Source organism: Leucopleurus acutus (assembly GCF_964270905.1).
Source record: "Leucopleurus acutus genome assembly, chromosome: 16".
In the NCBI taxonomy this organism is placed as follows: domain Eukaryota; kingdom Metazoa; phylum Chordata; class Mammalia; order Artiodactyla; family Delphinidae; genus Leucopleurus; species Leucopleurus acutus.
In genome coordinates, this window is record NC_139158.1 from 15,624,846 (window position 1) to 15,641,705 (window position 16,860).

Below are 16,860 nucleotides of genomic sequence, written 5' to 3' on the forward strand. Positions count from 1 at the left end.
GTTTTAAGGTGTACACCTTATTCCGAAGGATGGTACTGTATCCTCTCCACACTGGCATCTCAGCTGGGCCTTCCAGAAGTTGGTTCCATCATCCTAAGAGGCCATCACCTTCTGGGTAGTGCAGCAAATGGCAGTGTGTCCACCACTGTGCTTCCATTGTTGTCATGTGGGCCTCCATCCCAGGGAGTCATTGGCAGCCAACACTCACACCAGCTTGAGACAGGTACACTGCCAGTAAAGGGGATTTGGGTGGAACACCAGCTGCGTTCACTACATGATCTAATTTAAACTTTTCCATATAGTTTTCCAATGGTTCCAATATCTTTTATTATTATTATTATTATTATTGGCTGTGCCACATAACTTGCCGGATCTTAGTTCCCCGACCAGGGATGGAACCTGGGCACAGCAGTGAAAGCACCGAGTCCTAACCACTGGACCACCAGGGAGTTCCCTCTTTTATCTTAATAGTTTATCCTTATCCTCCCTCATATGAAGCGTCCCTTTTATCACATCCTTAATTCCTGTGTATACATGGGTCTACTCCTGGTCTTTCTATTCTTTTCCACTGACCTACTTGCCCAGTCCTGCATCTCTGGCATGCAGTGTTTAGTACAGTGTTAGGGTCGTTTTTGCTATTTGGTAGGGTCTACTCATCTGATTAGAGTCTGTTCATATGTCACTTCTTTGGGAAGCTTGGGTTACACAGTGGGAATTCAGTATGTAACTGTGAATGGAGGGCAGCCATGCTGGCTCTTTTTCACTTTCACTTCATGCTGTGCCGAAGGGCTTGAGGGATCTCAGTTCCCTGACCAGGGACAGGGATTGAACCAGGTCACAGTAATGAAAGCCCAGAATCCCAACCGCTAGGCCACCAGGGGACTCCCACTTTCTCCCAATTTTAAAGCCAACACCTCAATCTCCCATCTGTGCTCTTCCTCTTCCTCTGGGCCTCCTCATCAAACCCAGGGATGCTCAGGAAGCAGAGGCAAAGCTTGGGTGAATTCCAGAAGGTGCCAAGGACCAAGATGAGACTAGGTTAAGACATAGACACAAAGCACTGCTGACTCTGTGCCTCCCATTTGGTCACCATGGTGTCCAACCATGTGTCCTCTGAATGCAGACAGATGGTGGTGCAGATACTGGGCTATGGGATAACAGGAACCAGCCCAGACATTGGGGCCAGTCTCCTCAGGTCTTCACTGTGGTACACGGGCTCTAGAGCGCGAGTGCTCAGTAGTTGCAGCGTACGGACTTAGTTGCCCCGGCATGTGGGATCTTAGTTCCCTGACCAGGGATCAAACCTGAGTCCCCTGCATTGGAAGGCGGATTCTTAACCACTGGGCCACCAGGGAAGTCCCCGTTCTGTGTGATCTTGACAAGAACCTCATCTGTAAAAGTGGGAATAATAACCATAAAACTTACTTCCCAGGGTCATCACAAGGATTAAATGAGATAATGTCTATGTATAAAGTGACTGGTAATATAATAGAGGCTAAAAAATATGATTCTTGTCTTTTCCCTGAATTTCATCTGCAAAATGGGGATGACAGCACCTCGTCAGTTTCCTGAAGGGAACCCAGGGGGACAAAGGCTGTAGAAAGGGTTCATAGACTGGGCTCTGGAGCCTGTGTTCAAACTCTAGCCATGCCTCCTACTAGCTGTGTGACCCTGAACTAATCACTTAACCTTGCTGTGCCTTAATTTCCTCATCTGTGAAATGGGGAAACAGTACTATCCATTCCATGGGGTTTTGTAAAGGAAAGAATTATTATACAGAAAGAGCTTACAACATTACCAGGCCCTTAGTCAGTGCTCAAGAAATGTTAGTGATGATGATGAAGACAACTGAGCTGCAAGGTTGTACCTTCCAGTAGGGCAGGATGCCCCTCGGTCCTGTTCACTCCCATCCCAGTCTCTGGAATAGTACCGCAAAGGCTCATGGAATCAATGAATGGAGTAGGCTGTGCTGCTCGTCCTGATGGTCCCTGCGTTGGGACCATGTGCCCTCACTGCCCAGTTGGCCCGCCACCCCATCAAGACAAGGCACTGACATGGCATTCCCAGAGATCAGGTGCAGATCAGACTCCTTGGCCTGGCTTTGCAGAGCCCCCAGCTGGAACCAGTATGCTCCTGCCTTCCTTCACCCATCACTCACGGAGGCGTCTTCCTTGTGGGTGGCCCGGTGCTGGGGCTGTGGAGATGACCCCGCCTCCTGTCATGTAGATAGAGAAACGAGGAGACAGAATGACAATGCAGGGTGGTCAGTAAGTGGACAGGGGGTGGAGCTTGGGGGCAGTGGGAGCTCTGAAGGGGCAGAGGAGACAGCAAAAGCTTGCCAGAGGAGGTGAAACCCAAGTTGAAGGTTGAAATATGAGAAGGATTGTGTCAGGTGAAGGAGGAGTACTTGCTACACAGGGAGGATGACAGGAGGGGCTGCTGCTGAGCAGGCGTGAGAAGCAGGATACGCGGCTGGCATAGAAAGTGGGAAAAAGCAAGAAGTGAGGTGCAAGGCTGCACAGGGACTGGGGGATTAACGGCCTTGAAGGCCAGGCTACAGAGCTGGGACTATATCCTGAGAGCACTGGAGAGTCAAGGAAAGGTATGGGGGTGGCAAGGCGGGACAAGGCGACCCTTGCTCTTCCCCATTGTTTCATGTCTCAACAACAACCAATCTCTTTGCTCTGTCTACTAGCCATGTTTGTTTCTGAAACCTGCCAAGCATGTTCCCAACCTCAGGGCCTTTGCACTTGCTTCTCTCTTTGCCTGGAGATGTAGGGGGTGAAGATTTGCAGTTAGGGGTGGGAATGGGGTTGGGCCTAATATTGGGGTCTGGGTGAGGATCTGGCTTGGAGTTCATGTTCGTGTGTTCTGAATGGACCTCACTATGGGACCTGCTGGATGACTTTGGGGTCATGCTTGAGTGTCCTGGCAGATGGAAGGGACAGATCTCTTGGGAGCATTAGTGTGGCTGGTGGGGACTGGGCTCTAAGCATGGGATGGTGGGGCATTGAGGCTTTTGTCATTGGTTGGAGGCATTATGTACCATTGCAGCAACCCTTGAGGGGACTGGGAGGGGCCTCATAGCAGGGGTCAAGGCACTTGAGTCAGTGAGAGCCTGGGAGGTGGGAATGATTTTTCCAGTTTCCAGATGAGGAAACAAATTGAAGCTCAGTGAGTTTAAGTAACTTGCCCAAGCTAGTGATGGACAAAGGGAGGATTTGCACCCAAGTCTGCTGACTCTTAATTTGCTAGGATTTCCCAGGCATCAGCTTCTGGTGAGACCAAAACAGAGATGGAGACACGTGGGCTGGGAGGTGGGGCAGGACAGGTGGCAGAGCTAATGACATCTGCCAAGACAAATGCCTTGGACAAATGGAGCTGGGCCTGGGATGGGGGCCCATTCCTCCAGCTGCGAAGGGCACCTGGGTGCCCTGGGTGTCCAGAGAGAGAGAAAGTGAAGTCCCCAAGAGGAATAGCGGGGGGGGGGGTTGGGTGAGGGTGAGCCTGCCCTCTGGGGTGAGATTCGGCCCCACGTACACTGCCCACCTGTGCATAGCACCAGATCGGGTGTCTGCCTCCCTCTTCCCCTCCTCCCTCCTCCACTACCTGGCCTGGCCCATGCCTCACTGCACCCACTCAATGGGCCTAGTCTAATCCCTTGACATCACCGCCTGCCCAGCACAGGCCCTGCCTGGCGGCCTTGGCAGCCCCCAGGTTCAGAGACACAATTTAGGATCCCCCACCTCAGAACCCATCTTTCCCTCAACCTCTTCCCTCCTTCAGCTCACAGTTCCGATTGGGGATACCCCAGATCCAGTCCCAAGCCTGGGGGCAGGTGTCTAGAATCTGTCCTGGCCTTGCTGTGTGACTCCAGGTAAGTAGCTGCCCCTCTCTGGGCCTCAGGCTCCTTATCTAAGTCTCCTCTACCCCCAGCTAATCACGTCAACCTGTTTTGGCTTCCTCTCAGCACCTTGTAGCTTTAGGAAATTTTGTTTGTTTATGAGTTCACATGTTTGTTGTCAGGGGACCACTGGACTGTGTGCCCCTTATTATTCACCCCGGTGCCAGCACATAGCAGGGGCTCCCTCGATAACTGCTGACTGAATGTATACATGGGTGAATGAATGAACAGATGTAGGTCCTGCCTTAGCAGGAAGCATATGGACCTTCTCCCTCCACACCAGCCCCAATGGGGGAGAAAGGTAGAGCAGTATTTCAGCCCTGAAACTGGGTGGAAGCAGGGTGGGCGTCTGACCCACCATTTTCTGACTCGGCGGGTAGACAGAGGCTGAGAAGTGAATCTCCTTTATGGAGAGACTGGGAAAGCTCTGGAGAAGGACAAGAACCCCGGACCTGTCTCTCTGCCCTCCCTCTCTGCCACAAGGCTTCCCCGGGCGGGGGTGGGGTGGGGGAGGGGAGGGCCTCAGGTATATGTCTGTGTGTCCCTGTGTGCTTTACCTGGGCAGAGGGCAGCCACTGACCCAAGATCTCCCAGGATAGCAGAGGCTGAGACACGGCTAAATCTCAGGACTCCTGACCTCCAGCTGCACACGTGTGTGTGTGTGCACACGCGTGGCCATGGTGTGTGTACACGCCATACGTATATGTGTCTGCTCCGAGCATGTGCCTCTGGTGGGGTGTCTGGGTACGGTTGTGTGTTCATAGGCGTCTGTGTGGACGCGTGCGCCGTCCTGTGCCTGGCTCTCCCTGGCAGGGTATGTGGTCTAACACGGGTGTAGGCATGTCCACTAGAGTGTCAGCTCCAGAGGGAAGGGATTTGTGTCTGGCTTGCTCCCTGCTCTATCCCAGCATCTGGAACAGGGACAAGCACACAGTTGCGGTCAATACATCCTTGACTGAATAAACGTATGAAGGTGTGTGCACATGTCTGGTGTGTGCCCACTTGCTAACCCGTGTGTAGACGTGCACATGCTCCTGTCTAAAGGTTCACCTGGGTGTGGGTGATGTTGCTGACATGTCAACCTCCTGTCCCTTTTCCAAACTCCTCAGCAGCCAGGGCCCAATGCCTGGGTCCCCGTGGGGCGGAACAGGGGCCTCCTCCTCACAGGAAACTGGATCCCTGGACGTGCAAAGCAGCAGGGAGCAGGGCAGCCCCTTTGTCCCCCGATAATCCCTTCCCCGCCTGGCCCCCTTTCTCCCAGCAACTGGGGTTTAAGGTCGAGTTTGGGGGCTGTAGGGGACGAGGGTGTCACCTCAGTGTCTCCTTCCCTACATATTCCCTGTGCCCAGGGCTTCTGACTCCTTCCCTCCCTCGTGGGCGGCCCTAGGGCTCAACCCCAGGTATAAAGCCACCTGAAGGGCGGGAGGAAAGATGCCCCAGAACCACCCGGAGACTGCAGAGACGAAGGAGCCAAGGAGAGAACATGAGCTATCATCTGCCGCGTGAGTGAGGGAGGGTGCCAAGGTCCCGAGGCCAGGACGGGAGCGGGTACTCCCGGCCCTCTGGCCCGTCTGACTCAGGTGCCTGGCTATTTTACATCTGTTGCGAACCTCCAAATCCTTAAACACAGAGGACTTCATTCGTCATTCATTGATTCAAGAAATATTTACCAAGTGCCTGTTAGGCGCTAGGTAGTATTCTAAGCATTTGGGGACACGGCAGTAAAGAAACAGGCAAAAAGTTTGTTGAATGAATGAATGGGCCTTCACCTTCAGGCCTTCCCTTAAGTTCTGAATTTCTGGGAATTCAGGAATGTAGACAGGGAAGCCAAGGAGGCCACCCTGGTTTGTCTCTCGTCTCCATCATAGCTGGTGACCTTAGGGAATTGCCCTCCTCTCTGATCCTCACACTGTTGGTGGGGACAACTGGGCCCAACCCTTGAGAAGCCAATTTGGCAGGATTTACTCAAATCTAAAATAAATACACCCTCCAATCCAGATATTTCCACTTCCAGCAGTTCCCCAAGAGGCTGGGATAAGGATGTTCACGGCAGCATCCATTCATTCAAAAAATATGTTATGGGGGCTTCCTTGGTGGCGCAGTGGTTGAGAGTCCGCCTGCCAATGCAGGGGACACGGGTTCGAGCCCTGGTCGGGGAAGATCCCACATGCCGTGGAGCAACTGAGCCCGTGTGCCACAACTACTGAGCCTGCGCTCTAGAGCCCGCGAGCCACAACTACTGAGTCCACGTGCCACAACTACTGAAGCCCACATGCCTAGAGCCCGTGCTCCCCAACAAGAGAAGCCACCTCAATGAGAAACCTGCACACTGCAAAGAAGAGTAACCCCCCACTCGCCGCAACTAGAGAAAAAGCCCACGCGTAGCAATGAAGATCCAACACAGCCAAAGATAAATAAATAAAATGAATAAATTTATTTAAAGAAATATATATTTATCAAGCTCTGCACTAGGTGCTGGGGAACCAGCAGTGAATGAAGCAGGTGAGGTTTCTTCTTTCCTGGAGCCAGCATTCCAGGGGGAGAGACAACAATAAGCAAGTAGACAAATAAATCAATGAGGGATCTGTAAACAGCAGAAGTCTCTGAAGACTACACATCAGGGAGACGGAAGGGCTTTTGAGTTGAGGCCTGAAGGACCAGAAGGAGCAGCCTTGGGTAGGGTTGTGGGGTGCTCACAGCAGGACCCAGCAAGGCAAAGCCTGCATGGGGCGCTGCAGAAAAGAGGGGCCAGTCCTGTAGCCCACACGGAGGACTCTGGCTTTCACTGTGTTAGGTGGGAGCCATGGGAAGGTTTGGGCAGAGGAGGGATCTAGCTGGAGTTGGAGAGTTGCGGGGTGGCGGAGGGAGGCAAGGGTGGAGACAGAGACACTAGCAGAGAGAGAGGTAGCTCGCTTCTAGATACTTCTTTTCATCTTTTAAAATTTTTTATTGAAAATAACGAATACGTACAGGGAAGTGTGCACAAGTCCTAAGTATACAGCTCAATGAATTTTCACAAAGTCAAGGTATCCTTGTCATAAGTGCTCAGATCAAGAAACACAGACAGACCGAGGGAGTTCCCTGGTGGCCTAGTGGTTAGGATTTCAGGCTTTCACTCCATAGCCCAGGTTCGATCCCTGGTTGGGAAACTGAGATCCCGCAGGCTGCACAGTGTGGCCGGAAAAAAAAACAACAACAGACCTCTTAGCCACCTTTTAAGGACAGAGCCAACAGGATTTACTGTGGGTTGAACATAAGAGAAGGAGAGAATGAGGCGTCTAAAAGGACCCCATGGTTTTGACCTGAGCACCTGGGAGAATGGATGTGCTCTTCCCTGAGTGGGGAAGGCTGGGAGAGGAAGGGGAAGAGGGCATCTTGAGCTGAGCATTGGATTTTTTTTTTTTTTTGAGCATTGGATATTTTGACTTTGAGAAGCTTATTAATATCCAAGGGAAAATGTCAAGCGGGAAGTTGAATACATGAGTCTGGAGTTCAGGGGGATGTTCTGGGCTGGAAATAATGGGCTTAAAGGATGGTTCTGCCCTGACTTGGATACACAAGATCATTGTAGGCCACAAGGGCTGTACCCACTTGAGGAACTGTTATGATGAATGAATGAATTGGCAGGCGAGGTGCTGACCTCTGATTTCTCCTGCCAGCCGCCCTCTGCCTGCTGACCCTGCTGCTGCCACCCCTCAGTCTGGGAGCCCCCATCTCCCCAGCTGAGCCCATCAGTCAAGCCTACAGCCTGGCACTCTACATGCAGAAGAATACTCCAACACTGCTGCAGACTTATGTGAGTGATACAGCACGAGCAGCGAATGAGGGGAGAAGGGCGCCACCCTCCCGGCCCAGCTCTGGGTAGGGGAAGCAGAGCAAGGCCAGAGGAAGGCTCCTCCGCGGGTCCAAGGGTATAGGGACTCTGCCATCTAGAGACATACTCCCAGGAACGTTGTCACTGATGGCTGGCTGACCTTGGGCAAGTCATTCCTTCTCTCCCAGTCTTAGCTTCCTCATCCGCCAAATGGGCTGGTAATCCTGCCTTGGCTGACCTCTCAGGACTGTTAGAAGATTCAAAGGAAGCACATAGAGGGAAAGGCTTTAGGGGAATCATGATTCTTTCCACAACTACCTCATGCCCCATGCTTTCTCTTTTTCTTTTTTTTTGATAAATTTATTTATTTATTTTTGGCTGCATTGGGTCTTCGTTGCTGTGCACGGGCTTTCTCTAGTTGTGGCAATTGGGGGCTGCTCTTTGTTGCGGTGCGCGGGCTTCTCATTGCGGTGGCCTCTCTTGTTGCAGAGCACAGGCTCTAGAGCTCAGGTTCAGTAGTTGTGGCTCACGGGCTTAGTTGCTCCACAGCATGTGAGATCTTCCTGGACCAGGGCTCGAGCCCGTGTCCCCTGCATTGGCAGGTGGATTCTTAACCACTACATCACCAGGGAAGCCTGCCCCGTGCTTGCTTGAGCCTAAGCCATGCTGGGAAGTCTAGCCTTATTATCTTTTTAAAATATTTATTTATTTACTTTTGGCTGCGTTGGGTCTTCGTTTGCTGCACGTGGGCTTTCTCTAGTTGCAGCAAGCGGGGGCTACTCTTCGTTGCAGTGCATAGGCTTCTCATCGCGGTGGCTCCTCTTGCTGTGGAGCATGGGCTGTAGACGCATGGGCTTCAGTAGTTGTGGCACATGGGCTTAGTTGCTCCACGGCATGTGGGGTCTTCCCAGACCAGGGCTTGAACCCATGTTCCCAGCACTGGCAGGCGGATTCTCAACCACTACACCACTGGGGAAGTCCTTAGCCTCATTATCTTATTGACTCCTCAAATAGTTCTGAGAGGTGGATTTATAACCCATTTTACAGATAAGGAATACTGAGTTTTAGAGAAGGGGAATAATTTGCCTGAGGTCACAAAACCTCAGGTCTAGAAGTTCAAACTGGCAGCCTCCTGATTGGGTCTGACCCACAGATGTTTTGTTTAGGCCATGCAATGCTTGTTCAGATTCTGTGTATGAGTACCTGTCAAAAACAGGCACAGGGATCCTATTGGCCTCCTGCCACCCCCACCCCCCTCTTAGTCCTGCCCTCTTCCCCAAGTGACATGATCTGCCTGGTCCCTGGAGGCCCTGGGGTTTGTGACTCTTCCGCTGTGTTATATTCTAGGTCCACGTGAAGTTACTTAATCTAGTTTCTAGTCTCATATCCACCAAACCCTGGGTAGCTTTGGGTACCCTGAGCCTCAGTTTCCCCACTTGTAAGATGGGGATGTAGGACCAGATGATCTATCAATTAGGGGATTTATCAGTGTGCATTAAAATTCTGTGGGCCTAGGTTTGTGGAGGCGAGAACTTTAATGGAGAAGTCACTCAGCTAAATTTAATAATATTAATAATTATTTATTAATGATTATAATAAAATGAACAAACATAAACCACTAAATGCTGTGAATAAAAAGGAAATAGGGCTGTAACTATTATACGTTGTCAATAATATATTTATATTGAAAATATTGCAATAAGTAGCATAGTCATAGTGTTCATGATTCTAATATAAATATATAGTTCGTGAACAATATTAATGCCCTTATTGTATGCCAGATGCTGTGCTAAGTGCTTTATACGTTGCGTTAGCCAACTAGTTCGTTCAGTTTTTTTTTTTTTTTTTTTTGCGGTACGCGGGCCTCTCACTGTTGTGGCCTCTCCCATTGCGGAGCACAGGCTCCGGATGCACAGTCTCAACGGCCATGGCTCACGGGCCCAGCCGCTCCATGGCATGTGGGATCTTCCTGGACTGGGGCACAAACCCGTGTTCCCTGCATCGGCAGGCGGACTCTCAACCACTGCGCCACCAGGGAAGCCCCATAGTTCGTTCAGTTTTGAGTAAAAATAAAAGACACATCTTTTGGGCCACAACAGGGAGAGGCCCGCGTACCGCAAAAAAAAAAAAAGAAAAAAAAGAAAAGACACATCTTTCATTTTCACCAAGAACTTTATTGAACAATGTATTCATTAACCGAACTAACTTTCTGGCCAGCCCAATATATTACTTATCTTCACCATAATAGTGACACATGGGAATTACTGAAGCTGTGATTCAAAGTTGCACAACTTGTACATGAAGGAAGCCAAACTGGAACCTAACAGAGCCCGGGCTCTGTGCTAGAACATTTCACCAACTCCCTGAGAGGCAGGGAATGTCAACTCCCCCTGGGAAGATGCCAGTCTCATGGAAGGCAGATGTGAAGTCAGGGGAGACCCAGGGCAGCCTTTTGGCCTCCTCACTCCGGTCTCTGTCCCTCATGCAGCTCCAGTGCCAAGGCAGCCCCTTTAGTGACCCTGGCTTCTCAGCGCCAGAGCTCCAGCTCAGCAGCCTGCCTCCTGCCGCCGTCTCCTTCAAGACCTGGCATGTGCTGAATGATAGGGAGCGTCTGAGCTGTGCCCAGGGCGCCTTCCTGGCCTTGACCCAGCACCTCCAGCTCGTGGGGGATGACCAGAGTGACCTGAACCCTGGCAGTTCCATCCTTCTGGCTCAGCTAGGGGCTGCAACACTCAGGGCCCAAGGCCTGCTGGGCAACATGGCTGCCATCATGACTGCCCTGGGCCTGCCTATCCCCCCAGAAGAGGACACTCTCAGGCTTGTCCCCTTAGGGGCCTCGGCCTTCGAGAGGAAATGTCGAGGTTATGTAGTAACCCAGGAATATGGCCATTGGACTGACCAAGCTGTGAGGGACTTGGCTCTGCTCAAGGCCAAATACCTTGGGCAGAGGAGGTGGAACTTCCCGTCAGAGGCTGCAACACTTCCCCTTTCGCAACGGACTCTTTTCTGCCTTGCTTCTTGGCTAGAAAGGAGACACATCTTGTCTAGGAGACAGGGCTTGTGTACCATGTATTTGGGAAAATTTCCTGGTAACCAGGCCTCAAGTCGCCACTGCCTGGGCCTTCCTGCCTAGGTCCTATGGCCTCCCTTCCAGATCTGGGTGGGACTCTATGGATATCATTTTATGGATTACCAGTCCAGTGGTACTGGTTGCTCACCTCCTGGGTGGAAAAAAGTATCTCTTTGAAGTGGCTTCACTTCCCACTCCACGGGGCAGTACAGTTGGTCTCTTTCCTGGGCTCTCCCTGAGAACTTCTCCCTCCTGTAATTTCGGGGAGGTCCAGGGGCTGCCTTCTTGTCTCTGTCTACCTCACTTCCTGTATGAAGATATGGACTTTCTGAGCAACTAGGCCTCCCTTCTTGCTGGAGCTCATTTCCTCCCCTAGTCCACCTCTCCGACTACGGCCACTGTTCCAACTTCCCATCTTAAGGGGCTTCACTTCTTATTCAATGGACGTCCGATTCTTGAAAAACTAAGGGTTTGTGTCACATCTGTTTCCTGCTCAGGACACATCCACTTCCTGTTCTGGGCTGAGAGATGGCATCCCTGGCCTGGGGCTCTCATGAATCTCCTATTTATACTGTGGCTTTTGCGGATGTCTGGGGGAACCAGTTTGTAACCCAAGGACCTTATTCTCCTTAAAGGTGTCTCCCCATTTTCAACAACTATATATACTGGTAACTTTAGTGTTCTTTTTATTTTTAAACATTTTATTTACAAAAAATTAATTTATTCTCGTAAATAAAACTCTTTTTAAGGGGTGATTTTTTTTTCTCTCCAGTAGACCTAACTTGGGGGGAAGGGAAGGTACAGGGAGGGATAGGGCAGAGGGAGGGGAAGAAGGGAAAGGACATCAAAGGCAGAGGAGGCAGGGCCGCAAAGGGTGGGATGTGGGAGGGGGAGAGCAGCAGGTGGAGTGACCCTGGGGGAAGGTGGCTGAAATTTGTCTGGAGGAGCCCACCCACCACAGGGTCAGCAGACATGTCCCTGGCCAGGAAAGGACAGAGAGAAGGACAGAGGGAAACAGAGTGCCAGGTGTCCCCTTGAGATGAGGCGCAGATGTACACATGCTCACATGCGGCCAAGAGGAGGCAAGAGATGGGGAGAAGGGGAGACAGAGATCCTCAGCGAGGCAGGCCCAAGCGATGGAGAAGAAGAGGGGGAAAGCAAGGAAGTGACAGACATGGGAAGTCACAGACGGAGACAAGGAGGCCCCAGGGAGAAAAAGAGATCGAGAGTGTACAAAGCAAATAGAGAGATGGAGGCGGTCGGAGAACACAGAGACGCTGCTGGAGATGGAGAGGGATGGAGAGGGGGAGACGGCCCAGGAGGGGACCGCGAGCTGCGGCGCGTGCCCCGCTCTTAGGCCGGGCCCCCGGGCGCCAGCTGGCCTAGGTCGGCCTCGGTGCGGCTCACCCACTCGCGGTAGAGGCCGCACACGCGGAGCCCCAGCACCTTGGCCGGGAAGACGCCCGCAGTGACAGTGGCCGCGGCAATGGCGGCGGCGGCGGCGGGCTCCGGTCGGGGCACGCGGGTCTCGGCGCCCAGAGCGGCCAGCACGGCCTCCACGGCGGCGCCCAGGGCCCGCGCCTGGCGCGCCGCGTCCTCCAGGCGCCGCAGCAGGCGCAGCGCGCGCGGGTTCAGCTCGGCCTGGCGGCGGCGCACGACGTCCAGCAGCGGTGGCAGCGCGGCTAGCGCCGCCTCGTCCAGCCGCAGGCGCTCGGGCACCGGCAGGCCCGCGTGGCCTGGGGCCGGGGCGCTCAGATCGGCCACCGGCAGCCGCGGGGGCGAGAAGCCAGGCAGCCCGAAGGGGTCTCCCTGGTGCTGCACCTGCGGAGACGCGGCAGTCAGGGCGGCTCCTCCGCCCGGAACTCAGCCCTCCACCCCTCTCCTGGGTCCTCAGTGTCCCCATCTCGTAAATGACACACTCCTGCCAACAGAGAGGCTGTGTTTGAGATAATACAAAACAACAAAAACCACCGTGCGCTTTACACCACGGCTTTGTTTCCTCATCTCCTCAATGGAGATAATAACCGTATCAACTTCATAAGGTAGTTATGAGCCTGTTAAAATGCTTAAGGCAGGTCCTGACTCATTGGAAGGGCACAAAAAACGTTAGCTCTTTTATTAATGCTATCTGACAGACCCAGCTTCAAATCCTGTCTCCACCACTTACTAGCTGTGCCATTCAGTGCAAAACCGTTTCCTTCTCTGAGCCTCAGTGGTCTCCTCTGTAAGATGGGGAAACAGTTCCCTGTCCTGCCTTCCTACCACGGACCTCTTGAGAATCACAGAAGATAGTGCAGGGACCGAGTTTGTTTCACTCCCTCCCCCCATTCTTCCCCACTTCTGCACCTGCTTGACACACAGCCAGGGGCTCAATGAATAACTGTCATGTGAATTGAATGAACAAATGAAAAGATAAAGGTGATTTGTAATTTGTAAAGATGCTATAACAATACCATTTATCCTTTCCTAACATTTTGCTTCTGGTTCAGGCACTGTGCTGCTTTAAACACACTATTCCTAATCTTCCCAATAATAGGTGTGATGATGATGATCATGGTCTTGTAAATGAGGATATTGGGACTGACTTATCCTAGGTCATCCATCTAGGAAGGGGCAGAAGCTGGAATTTGAACCAAAGTTGGTAGGACTACAAAGCTAGCTTTATTATCTTACTATTGTTGTCATAATTATTAAATTATTATGTTTAATGTTATTAGTACTGCCCATGGTCACAACAAGTTGGCAGGGCTACAGTCTATCTGATTCAAAACTATACCCTCCCTCCACTACATCAGAGTATTTTGGGGAACTATCTAGTTTCCTTTGTCAGTGTCCTCTGGCCAACCAAAGATTTTGGCAGATCCTTCTCCTCTGTAAAAGTGTCCTCTTGGGATGGCATTTTTACCCCTAGATTGAAACCCCTTCTTAGCTTCTCTGCATAACACAGGTAGAAGAGTTCACAGCTCATCTTATTCAACTGCCTCCTTTTTTATTTTTTTTGGTCCTGCCGGGATCTTAGTTCCCCGACCAGGGATTGAACCCAGGCTCTGGCAGTGAAAGCGCCCAAATCCTAATCACTGGACCTCCAGGGAATTCCCTTAACTGCCTCCTTTTACAACTGGGGAGTCCCAAGCTCATGGAGGTGAGATGACAAGATCACACAGAGCCTAAGAATATAGGTTTCCTGACTCCCAGACCAGAGTTCTCTTCACTCTCTCAGGTTGCTTCTGTCTTAAAGTACCAAGGAGGGAGCCTCCATGCTGAGGCTAACGGAGGGGCATTTGGGGCACAGACAGGGTCCTCCTCCAATTTGCTGTGTGGCCAGGGGCCAGTTACTAACCCCTCTTGGGAGCCCCAATTTCTGCAGCTGTGAAGTGAGATTGAGAAAATGGGTGGTCAAGGACCCCTTGATCTGTATGTACTTCCCCATTCCCCAGGCCCCTGGTACCCACACCCCGAACCCCACTCACATATTCCTGGAGCAGCTGCTCAGCATATTTGGTGAGGAGGCGGGCAAGGCTGTGTGTCTGTTGGATCTTGGACTCCAAGTGGGGAAGGGGTGAGATTGAGGAGTCAGCCTGGGGGTCCTCTGGTGGGAAAAGGGGGGGAGGAATGAGGGCACCCCAACCCCTTGCTGCTTGACCACTTCTTCCAGGCTGGCTCTTCCTGAACCCGGAAGCTCCACTCTGAATTCTCCACCTTTTAAGCCAGGCAGGTTCTGTCCCATTCCAACTGAGGGAAAATAGGGCACCAGACATTTGCCAAACGGTTGTTCTCCTGAAATGTGTTCCCTGTCCCCAAATCATGGTTAAAATCCTATTAAAGCCAAATTCAAATACTGCCTCCTCAGTGCAGCCTCCAGATTCACTCCTCCTTTAAATTAACTTCTTCCTTCTACTTAAGGCCATTTGTTCATACTTCCAAGGCGGTTCTTTTAATATCTCTTTTATCTGTGAGAATCTGCCTCAGCATGGGAGCCCTTTGAGGGCAGGGCTCACGTATCTCTGTACCTCAGTGATTGTTGGTGGAATTCAGCATCATCGAAGCACAGAACTTAAAATTGAAACAAGCCTTTAAGCCCATTTTACAGATTGGGATACTGAAGTGCCATTTCTTCCCTGATGGTCCTTCTATGCAAAACCGTGGGCTGGGCACCGTACAGTTTCAATGAATCAGCAACCGGCCTTAACCAGCACAAGTTAGAGGGTGGCGCCCCGGGAAGAAGAGTACATTTCCCGAGACGCCTAGCGCGCGTGCCCAGGGCATGCTGGGGACTGTAGTCCTAGCCCGGCAACTCCCGACCCGCCCCTCGCTAGAGTTTGCCCCGCGGGTCCCTATCCTTAACAGCCTCGACTTTCGTCTCCTGTTGTCACTTACCAGCCCCTGTGGCCCAAAGACTTCCGCCCCTAACTTTACCCCTCCTTCTGGCTCCCAGCTCTGCTTCTTTCCCGGTACTCAGATAGGGTCCCGGCGTCCTGCCCCAGCCACGACCCCAATTCTCCCCCAGGGTGTACTCGAACCGGTAATCTACCTCCTGAGCCCAAGTCCCTGAAGTCACAGCCCCAGGCCTCCTCTAAACTCTGGCGCTTGCCCCTTCCCACAGCTGACGCACAACTCACCCGCTCGTTACCTGACACCGGGGCCCTGCTCTCCCCCGCCCAGGCCGCTCCCTTCCCGGACCTAGGGGTGGCGGGGACCCAGACCCCAGCTTCCAGCCCTTCTGACCCCTGCTCCCCTCGGCGCTCGAGATCCGGCCCTTCAGCCCCTTACCCAGATTTCCCTCCCTCCGGCTCATGCTGGCCCCAGGCTGATCCCGGTTGCCTCCACGCCCCCCTACCGAGGAGGGGAGAAGGGGGAAAAGGGTGGGGGCGTGGCCCGGCCGTAGCCAATCAGGGCTCAGACCCCAACAATCTACACCCTCTCCCACCCCACCTCCGCCGCCCCAGGCAGGATTCCTTGGCCCTGAGCTCAGCTCCCTGCATGCACGGCCTAGTCGGGAAGGGGGCGGCAGGTTGTCTGCAGAGTGGACTCGGGACCTGCAGGCTTGGGTTGCCGGGGCCTGGGAGACAGCCCTGAGTCAGATGGGAGGAGAAGGCTCAGGCTCCGACCTGGGGGAAGGCTTGGCGCCCGGGCTGCTTTTCGGAGAAAGCTGGGGAGGGGTGGGAGGTGGAGAGGGAGCAGCTGGCAGGACAGGAATGTGCTGCCCTTCCTCTTGGCTGGGGGAGGGGAGAGCGGGGTGCGTGAGAGGCCAAGGTGGGGGCCCTCAGGCTTAGGCCACACCTGCCCTGACATACACCTCCCGGCCTATCTCAGATGTCTCCTGCCCTTGCTTTCACAGTCACACCTACTAGGCGGCCACCTCACCTCACCTTACCAGACCCAGCAAGAGAATTCTTCTGACACACCCGCATCTACTGAAGGGTTTTCACACAGGAACAAACTTAAGAGACAGGTACAGGGAGTCATACCCACACGTCAAACCACTAACCTGATGCAGACAAATGCTGAACGGTCTGTACACACTTACTTATCCCCACAAATGGTTCCCAGGCACCCACACTCTCCTGAGCTCTGGGACCCAGAGATGATCCATTCTTGGTCTCTAGCCCCCTGAGAAGCTCACAGTCTGATGGGGAAACGATAGACAACAGCTTGTTATGGGGTTTGTGAATGAAGAAACTGGGAAGGAGACCTGTGTGTCTGTGAGTACATTGCCATGTGCAGACAACTGTCAGAATAAAGGAAGAAAGAGATGAACTGGCAGAGGGCACAGCAGGTGGGGCATCACACACTGTGCGCGGGCTTTCTCTAGTTGCAGTGAGCAGGGGCTACTCTTCGTTGCGGTGCGCGGGCTTCTCATTGCGGTGGCGTCTCTTGCTGCGGAGCACAGGCTCTAGGCGCACGGGCTTCAGTAGTTGCAGCACGTGGGCTCTAGAACGCAGGCTCAATAGTTGTGGCGCATGGTATTAGTTGCTCTGCTGCATGTGGGAGCTTCCCAGACCAGGGCTCGAACCCGTGTCCCCTGCATTGGCAGGCATATTCTTAACCACTCCGCCACCAGGGAAGTCACCA

The 16,860-nt window shown here is 52.7% G+C and overlaps 2 protein-coding genes across 2 annotated transcripts; one reads left to right on the forward strand and one right to left on the reverse strand.

The window, feature by feature from the left end:
* Window positions 1–7,574: 7,574 nt before the first annotated feature.
* On the forward strand, window positions 7,575–11,255 carry LOC309972955 (cardiotrophin-2-like; the record flags this gene model as incomplete). Its single annotated transcript, XM_082856850.1, has 3 exons — window positions 7,575–7,700; window positions 10,207–10,682; window positions 11,210–11,255. The coding sequence occupies exons 1-3, from the start codon at window positions 7,665–7,667 to the stop codon at window positions 11,253–11,255; spliced, it is 558 nt and encodes a 185-aa protein (XP_082712976.1). The 5' UTR covers window positions 7,575–7,664.
* Window positions 11,256–12,028: 773 nt separating this feature from the next.
* LOC309972667 (cardiotrophin-1-like) lies at window positions 12,029–15,590 on the reverse strand. The gene is made up of 3 exons (XM_082856457.1): window positions 15,559–15,590; window positions 14,259–14,377; window positions 12,029–12,609 (listed from the first exon to the last, which is right to left on the reverse strand). Exons 1-3 carry the CDS (start codon window positions 15,581–15,583, stop codon window positions 12,142–12,144), a joined length of 612 nt encoding a protein of 203 aa, XP_082712583.1. The 5' UTR covers window positions 15,584–15,590; the 3' UTR covers window positions 12,029–12,141.
* Window positions 15,591–16,860: the final 1,270 nt, after the last annotated feature.

Coding starts and splice junctions, on each gene's coding strand:
- LOC309972667 (XM_082856457.1), bottom strand. CDS start 15,583: ATGAGCCGGAGGGAGGGAAATCTGG. Junction 14,378..15,558: donor CCGGAGGGAGGGAAATCTGG/GTAAGGGGCTGA, acceptor TTTTCCCACCAG/AGGACCCCCAGGCTGACTCC. Junction 12,610..14,258: donor AGCAGCTGCTCCAGGAATAT/GTGAGTGGGGTT, acceptor GCGTCTCCGCAG/GTGCAGCACCAGGGAGACCC.